Source organism: Phalaenopsis equestris, unplaced genomic scaffold, assembly GCF_001263595.1.
Source record: "Phalaenopsis equestris unplaced genomic scaffold, ASM126359v1 Scaffold000751, whole genome shotgun sequence".
Taxonomy (NCBI): Eukaryota; Viridiplantae; Streptophyta; class Magnoliopsida; order Asparagales; family Orchidaceae; genus Phalaenopsis; species Phalaenopsis equestris.
The window spans coordinates 143,237-152,499 of NW_018165191.1; the positions used below are offsets into that span (position 1 = coordinate 143,237).

General features: G+C 36.4%; 1 protein-coding gene across 1 annotated transcript in view; it reads left to right on the forward strand.

Moving 5' to 3' along the window:
- Positions 1–7,033, forward strand: part of LOC110030678 — a gene marked incomplete at its 3' end in the record, with an annotated part of 16,241 nt that extends 9,208 nt beyond the window's left edge. The window contains exon 2 of the mRNA XM_020733518.1: positions 6,884–7,033. Within this exon, the coding sequence (XP_020589177.1) occupies positions 6,884–7,033 (150 nt within the window). The remainder of the gene's footprint in view (positions 1–6,883) is intronic.
- Between the last annotated feature and the right edge of the window lie 2,230 nt (positions 7,034–9,263).

Genomic DNA, 9,263 nt, shown 5'->3' on the forward strand with positions numbered 1-9,263 from the left:
CACACACACACACACACACACACACACACACACACACACACACACACACACACACACACACACACACACAGATATATATATATATATATAATGGCGTTGTCTTCCGCTATCGGTTCTGCTGGGGTTTCGCCTCATGGAGAACCCTAACAAATGTTTCGCATCAGACTTCTCCGGCGTTGTCTTCTATCATCGTCGGTTCGCGTTGCGCTTCCTGTTTCGACTTCGACTGTGGCTCACACCTGCGTCTTGCGTCTTGTTCGATTTCGACTTCCGGAAACTTTGCATGTTCGCGTCTGTTGCCTCTTGCGATCGCGCATCTGCGTCTCCCGTCTCATTCGTTCGACTCGTTCACGCTTGAAGATTCTGCGTCGACCGTGAAAGGCTTCTGCGGCTCTGTCTGATGCACTCGCGCCCGAATTACTCACAGTCCAGACTCAAGTAGCTTGTCGCTGTTTAACTCTCTTCCATGGCTATGACTCCTTCTCAACCCCCGACTACTTCAGTTTCAAACCTTGGGAAGACTTCCTTTGTTGGTATGATTGGCTCTATGAGATCAGATCAGGTTTTCCCTCAGGTTTACCATGAATTATTAGAAGGCCAAGAGGACTGCAACTTTATCAAGAAGATGGGTAGGAAGAGTGACAAATTGGCTCTATTCTTCTCTGATGTTGAAGTTTCCAACCTGGTTAACAAGTTCAAATTCACTATCATTGGGAAGTTCCAATCGGGACATCCCAAAATGGAAATCGTTCGAAAGGCGTTTGAAGATCTCAAACTATTGGGACTTTGGAAGGTTGGTCTCTTTAATGAAAGACATGTGATGATACAATTATCCAAAGTGGAAGACTACACCAAAATATTTTCCAAAAAGTTTATGACAATAGAGCAAAAATATAGGAAACGGCTAAAGTAGTCTTCTGAATTTGTCCCTAGTCAAGAACCACCTATAGTTCCAATCTGGTTTAAACTACCTGGCTTAAAGTTGCACTAATTCAACCACCAAGTCATTCAACCACCAAGTCCTCTACCAAGTCCTCTACTCTATTGGAGCTGCACTAGAGAGACCTATGAAATTGGATGCACCCACCATCAATCTAACCAGGTCTTTGATTGCAAGAATTCTTGTTGAATGGGACATCACCCTCCCTGATATGGACGAAATATGGCTTGGTACTGGCCACAATGGGTATTGACAGCCAATTATAACAGAACAACGACCCTACTACTGCAATTACTGTAGACTGTTTGGGCACACTCCTGTCAAATGCTTCAAGCTTCACCCACATTTAAGATCGGCATGTCCTAACAACATCATCCATGTAGAGGAAAATATAGTAGACACTGTTAATCTTCTAGAAATGTTGAATGAGAATTTAACTCATAAGGTTACTACCCACCAATCAGACCAGCAACTTTCGCGTACTGTTGTTGAGGCAGCTCTTTCTCAGATTACAAATTCTACGAATTTTGTTGTAGCAGATGCTAGCCGAAGTGTCTTGGATCTATCCATTGCGAGAGAAGAGGATACTAAAGTTATGGAGGAGTGTCAAGATCAAGGTGTGCTGCAGGCTGAGCCAGATTAGCAGTTTACCTCCGTCGAAGATCCACCTATTGTTCACATGGGACTTCCTCTGACAGATGATTGGTAGTTTTACAAATCTAGGAAGAAGAAGAAAGGAATGCCAGATCTCAATTACTCTCAGGATGACTATATCATTGTTTCGGGTGGAAGCCCACGTCTCAGTATGTTGCTAGGCTCCCTCCCTAGATCTAGGGGAAGGGGAAACGGTAGATCCACCTACCACACCCAACATGAGTAGGAACTGTTTCTTTTTGTTTTATTTTTGGGGAATACGTTTGTAATCCCTGTGAGTGAGATCTTTGTACCCACTCACTGAAATCTTTGTATCTTCTCTTTTTTATCAATGAATTTTGCCTTTTCAAAAAAGAAAAAAAAATAATATATATGAATTTACGTTTTAAATTTTTGTTCATTTTGACTCAACTTGGAACCTTACAATATAACTTATAAATTAATCTTCTTTTTATTATATTTTTTTTATTATTTGCAACATGTAAATATTTATTAGTTTATGAATGAAGGTGATGTGTAATATTGTTATAATTATATAAGAATATCAAACATACAACATACAATGAAATTATGTGTGAGAGAAACTAATGAAACATATAATTCAAAAAGCTTTGTATTTATTCGAGAATCAATTTGTTTACGTGCTAAAATAATTTTTTATGTATCTGAGAATCAATTTATCTTTTTGTTGGGATCTTTTGGCAGCATACACAAGGGTCATGCCTCAATGTTTACCTTATAAAATTTATCATTCTATTGAGACCTTTGGGCAACTGACACCTAGACTAAAATTTATTGGTCATGCTTCAATACTCACCAAATAGAGTTTACTCAAGCTTCGATTAATTACATAAAATGAAAGCAAATTAACTTTTTATTTATCTTCTTTTTTTTAAGATGCTATTATAGTGAATAAATATATGACTAGTCAAAGATGGAAAGAGAAACCTTTCACAACGGAGTCGTCAGAAATTTGTGGGCTCAAAAAATTCTTAGACTCATTCTGAGGACTCTCTGCATTTATTTATTTATTTTGTTTCTTTTAATTGTTGAAAGAGCTTTTGAGGGTTAAATTTTGTAGAAGACAGATTGAATTGTAGATAAGACACTTACTAAATATTTTGCCCTCATTTTGCAAGGATTTTTTTATAGGAGTTCGAGGTTTCCCATAGATGAAAGTCCCTATGGTTAATTAGTCTTCCTGATAATGGGAGAACACTTTCGATTAAGGCTAGTCATTAAGAATTGAATACTTAACATATGTAACAACATGCTTAAGATTTAAGCTGCAAAATTTATCACTTAAAACGGCGTGGGAAATGGTGACAAAACCAAATCAAGATATCATGGTTCTGTAATCTCAAATTGTTTTGGTCCTTGATCTACTTAGTCAGAGGAGGTAGTTGACTCAACCTGACTGAGGGATTCTTGTCAACAACCATGAGTTGCGTGGTGCAAGAGACCCTTGCCAATCTTTGGTGGATGTTTGTCTAAGGGGACAATTTTAAGTCGACCTCAGCTAACAAAAGCACTTATGCCAATAATTATATCTTTATGATTCTAAACTCAAAGGGTAGAAAGTCGTCGGGAGTATACAAGCTACAACTGTGATTGTAATATAATGTTATCATGTGGAGGCAACCATCCGTTCAAGGACTTAGATCGTAACTGCTACTTTGTGGGTCATTTCATATCAGAACCATGTAGACAAATGAATCAGGTCACGTCATTACTTGCATGTGATTGTTTGATTATAAATATAAAAAATACACTTGCTATGACATTTACTATTTGTTAGCTGAAGTCAATCAAAAGTTTCATCCTCGCTACAATGTTGCGGAGAGCGAATGAATTTTGCTTTTACTTTTAAGTGATTTAATTTTAACTTGAATATCTTAGTTGATTACTTAGAAAATCTTGGTTTTAAAAATTGAGTTATCTGGTTGAAATTTTCGAACAACACCACCATCATTGAGGAAAGTTTTTCTTTGAAGCCTGTTTACACTGTCCAACTTACAGAGGAGCAGGCTCGGTAATTGAAATAATTATTCAAAATAGAATTTGAAGCATAATTTTAAAACAGACCCTCCGGTTGAAATCTTCTATCAACTTAGCCATCATTGGGGATTGTTTATTTTTGAACCCTGTCGACTGTTTCACTTAGAGAGGATTTGGTTCATTAATTGAAAAAATTAAATTTAAAATATAATTTGAAACATAATTTTATAATAGGCCACTTCAGTTGAAATCTTCTATCAACTCGACCATAACTGGGGAATGTTTAACTTTGAACTTTGTCGACATTGTCAACATGTCTCACTTACAGATTATCGGGTTCAGTAATTGGAATAATTGAATTCAAAATAGGCTTTGAAACATTATTTTAAAATAAACCATTCCGATTGAAATATTCTATCAACTTGGCCAACAACGGAGATTTAATCATTTAAAACTTTTATATTTAAAGGGGTGTTTAATTTCATTTGTTTAGATTTTTTAGGGTATAAGTTTTGTTGACTCTTGTCTTTATAAGGATGAGGATCAGAGTAGGTTATTTTGACTTATAAATTTTTATTTTAAGATTTAAACATTTATTTCAAAACAACTAGATTCGTTAACTCTAGTCCTTGTGAGGAGGATGATCAGATTAATTGGGTGAGACTTACAACTCTATCCTATAGACAAGACAACTCGATCAGCCCGCGCAATTTTCTCGAACCTCATATTGGAGTATTCAATACAATGGTCAGAGCACATGTAGACATTTAATTTCATATATTTGACTATTTTAGACAACTTTGCATGTCTTAATTTAATTTGCATAATTTTAAAGTATGAGTTGAATCAATAATTATTTTAAGACACATGTAATACTTGAATTTATACAAATTTACCTTATTTGAATGAATATGTTGATTCATGCATATGTTTACTTTAGACCCTTCTTTTTTATGCTGCCTTCTGTTCACTTGCACATATGTTGCGAGTTCGTTGGCGAAATTTGATATAGTAATTCTTTATTTCAACTTTTCAAAATGACATTTATGTGTTAAATTTAGCCCAAATTTATGATATTTAATATTCAAGTCAAGCCCAACTCCTAATTTGTAGAATTTGATATTCAATTTAAGTTTAGCCTCCCAATTGATGTCATTTCATATTTAATTTAAGCTTAGCCCCTCTAATTTATGATATTACATATTTTAGTCAAGTTCACTAGATTTAATAGTCCAAATTTTAAATTATCTGCGAGTCTAAGATCACCAGAAATTTCGGCATCCTTCCGGGTTAATCCTCGCTTGGGGGCACGAGAAAATGCAAGCCTTCCCAACTATCTCAAAAGATTTGCTGGTCAGTGGTCAGTGTCGTGAAACACTACAGTCAGGGAGCAAAATATAACATTTAACCCGCGACCTCAAAAGACGCAACAAACTTTTAATATACCTGTAGAAAAGTGTAAAATCTCAAGCAGAAAGATCCCTGAGCGGCATTTTACTTTTTCCGAATGATACTTAATTCTTATGAACAGGTACTCGCTTTTTTCCAAGGATGGGTATTCTAAATTACTAATTTTAAAGAGAGTTTTCCAAATGAGTCTGTGGTTTACCCCATACGGCACTTAATTCCCACAGGCGGGTTCGTGCTTCATCGAGTGGACATTTTCAAAATCTTCCCTCCATGCTTGTTTTTATATCTTTTCGAGTGAAGCAACGATATTGACAAATGTGATATTATTTTAGACTTTGACTCGCTTAAGATAGTTGAAAAATGGAACTCTATGCATCTGCCATTTAAAATTTTTCTTAGCTCATAGTTGCTTTTATCCTTGAACCGAGCAATTATGTCTGCCGCCTGTGCTTATGGGCTTCTTTCGTCAAGGGTTTCTTCAATTAACAGGAAGAAGGAAATAGGAGAAGCAGATTTCGGTGAAAAGAATACCAACGAAGGGTTTCGACACAGAGGCGAAGAAACGACGAGGCGGATTTGAGGGTCTTTGCATGCTGTGATCCGGTTACTTTGTAGGTTTTAGTCTCACCATTGCTTTCCCAGTCATCTTTGATTGCATGTACCGCGATAATTTTGGTCACGAGAAGAGGCTCGACTTGGGTAATCGTGTAGGGGTAGGAATTAGGGAGAACAAGGTGTAAGCTTGGGTTTCGTATGTTAAACGATGAGGGGGTTGCGGCTTCATGCGGGCTAGGGTAGACGATCATGTGGCTTTTTGTGCAGGGAAGTGTTCGGCTTGGGTCGTGTGACGGCTCTGGTCACACGAAGGAGCAGAGAATGCCAGCATGGGGAATTGCACGCAAGGAGACGAAACAAAACTTACACTGGCTTTCTCCATCTTTCTCAATGGTTTCAGACAGGTGCAATTTAGAAGTAGAAGAAAGATGGGAGTTTCCTGCATTGTTGCTTTCCTCGCTAGCCCTAGTCGTGACTGTGTTGAGGAGGAGAAATGGGAAGCTTCCTTGCTTGCGGTTTTTTTCTTGTGGGAATTAGATAAAAAAAAGGACCAAGCGGGAGTAGTTTCCCTGGGCCGATTATGTCAGGCGCATGCGGGAACAGTTGCATCAAAAATAATTTGAAAATGCCTAAATTTTAAATTGACATTAAACAATTTTAATTAAACTTAATTAGTAGCATTAAATATTGATTTTAATAAATTTTAACGTCTACTGCGCAATGCTTTGAGATTTTGGGCTTTGAAATACAATAATTGAGATACACTGCTTTGAGGTCCTAACGGGTTCTTGAATAATAAGAAACGATAATCCAAAGTATCTTGTTGTGCACTGTCCTGTAAAAGTTAGCATTAAATTCCTAAGGTGCAATGAAAAAGCTTTTTCATGGCTTGCAGGATCGATTTGTTTTTTAATATGTTATGGGTATGGAGTAATATGTTTTGGTCATTGTTTTGGTAAAATTTATTCATTTACTAGTGAAAGATAAATGAATTAAATTTAAAGTGATAACTAATGAGATGCTGCACAATTATGAGTGTTTTATTGTGGTCCACTGCTCAATTGTAAATGTTAAACCTATTAAAAGTAGAACCACTATGATGAATCCGCAAATCCTTTTTTATTCTAACAGTAGTTTCCAGACATAGGACTGACTTTTTTTCCTAGGTTTGTTTTCCTTCTAGCTGTTCTGACTTCTTACTTGTTGCCCAGCTAGTATATTATACCCGCATAATTTACGTGAAATATTTTAACCAACGTAATGATGTTTATTATGAACTGTATCGATTATTGTTTATCTGCCAGGGGTAATGTGATATAATTGCAGGTGTCTATCCGTGAACAAAAACATGAAACTAATGTGAAGTCGGATGATGAGAGAAAACCTGACGATGCTGGCACATCTTTGCAGCCAGCTCAAGGTAATGATTCTGATAGAAACCCTGAAGGGAGTGATGCCTTGATGGAAGAAGCTCAGGTGTGAATTCTTAAACATCTTTTATTATAATTTTATGATTTTTCTTATCTTTTATTTGTTTTTAGTTACAGATGAGATAGTTGTGCACTGCTATCATATTTGAATTTCACTGATGTCAGTATGGCATGTTTATAAAAGAATTTTGCATCTTATTCTTCTATTTTTTATTGGTTCTGATTTAATTTACTTTGATATTTGAACTAAGCGCTTCTGTGCATGTTATGGATTAGTTTAACTTATAAAGTACATTAAGGACAGTAGATGTTAATTGAGCTTGAAAAGCATATTCTTTTAGCTAGATTGAACATTGCAGAAAATCTTCATGAAGCTAAACCTTTTTTGGGACGAGATTTTGTTACTGCTACTGCTGCTATTCAGCAGCATATCTAACTTTTCATGCTTGCAGGGTTCTTGATCACTACTAGATAATTTTCTTGAGTTTTGGATGTATTTGCTGTAGGTAATTTAACTTAGTGGATGGTAAGTGGAAAAATTCCGAAGTACTAGTAGAGGGTATATGCTATAAAAAACTTGTATGTTTTTCTATTTGTTATGGAAAGTATTAAATCTAATGATTATATATTAAGAAGTTTGTATATTAGTAATCTATTTAGAGATCTAATTACATAATTATTTCTATATTAGAGATATTTCTAATCTATAGAAATAGGAGTGTCTATAAATATTTAACATATGCGTTCAATTGGGGAATAAGAAGAAAGATAGTTCTCTTGTCATATGGTACCGGAGCCACTCATGACTTCCTTTGCTTTGTTCGTCTCCGTCTACTTCGCCTTCATCCTTCGACTGCATTAGGGAATAGTTCATCATTCGACTCATCTGCAACGTTCGGCTACGTCGGTGTCGCTCTTTCATCTTGATTGGGTCGTCTGCTTCACCTTCTTCATGTTCGACTTTGTCGGCTGTTTCGTTTGGCTTCACTGCATCGCTTATCTTCGTCTGCAACGACCGGCTTTGTTTGCATCGTGAGGCTTCGACTATGTCTTCGAGTTTGTCAGCCAGGTTCGACTTCATCGACTACATCATTCAGTGGCTTTATCTTCATCTTAATCAGCTCCGTCTACATCGTTAGGTTTCGTTGGTTTAACAAGGCTTCGTCTGTTTTGTCAGATTCATTAGCTGTTTAGTTCGACTCCTACGACATTTGTGGAGTCAATTGTCTCCTGCAACTCGACATTGTTCTTGTCTGGAGTTTGTCTCCGTACGACTCATCCATATTCAACCTCCCTGAATAATTGGTGGTAATCATGGCTATGGAACATAAACATGTTATTATAAGTTTGGTCTCATCGGTGATTAACATTATGGATGAAAAGTTAAATGCCATCAATTATTTTTATTTGAATAAAATTGTGAGACTCTACATAAGGATGGTCACCTCATTGATAATCCCCCAATTGAGACTGATTCAAATTACTCTGAGTGAATGAGAGTTGATGCTCAGCTTTTGATATAAATACATAACTTTATCAAACCAAATCAATCTGGTCATATTGCTCATTGCGACTGTGTTAAAGATGTGATGGAGGAATTGACATTTGTGTTTTGGGAGAGAATATTTCTCGAGTTTTTGATGTATGCAAGGAGTTTTATCGAGTTGAACAACAGGATCAATCATTTAACACATATCACATGCACTTTAAATGTGTTTATGAAGAATTGAATGGACTCTTATCATTTAGTGTTTATGTCTGGACTCAACAGACTCAAAGAGAAAAAATGACTATTATGAGTTTTCTAGTTAGTCTCAACTCGCATTATGAAGGTGTCAAATCACAGATCCTTTCTGACTTATGAGTCACTACTCTGAAGAAAGCCTATTCTAGTGATGCATCCCATTCCAAGTTCTCAGGCATCATCTGTACAACAACCTGATGTTCTTGCTAACCAGAAAAATACATACATCAGTAAATCTCAGTCTCAGGGCAATTATAGAAGTGGAACTCTGAATTTTGATAATCAAGGCTCGAAGGTAGTTTGATACTGCTGCCAGAAACTGTATCATACAAAGAAAGCTTGTTCGAACTTGCACAAAAAGATTTAGAAGAGTTCTTGATCATAGTCAGCTCTCATAGTCACTACTAATGAGGCCACTCAGAGTCGTACTCTCAATTTCTGTAGATGAACTATATTCATCCAATTTCGAGAAGCATCCATGAAATCTCCTTCTATCACCGTCTTTGATGAGTCAAGTAACAGTAGTACTTTT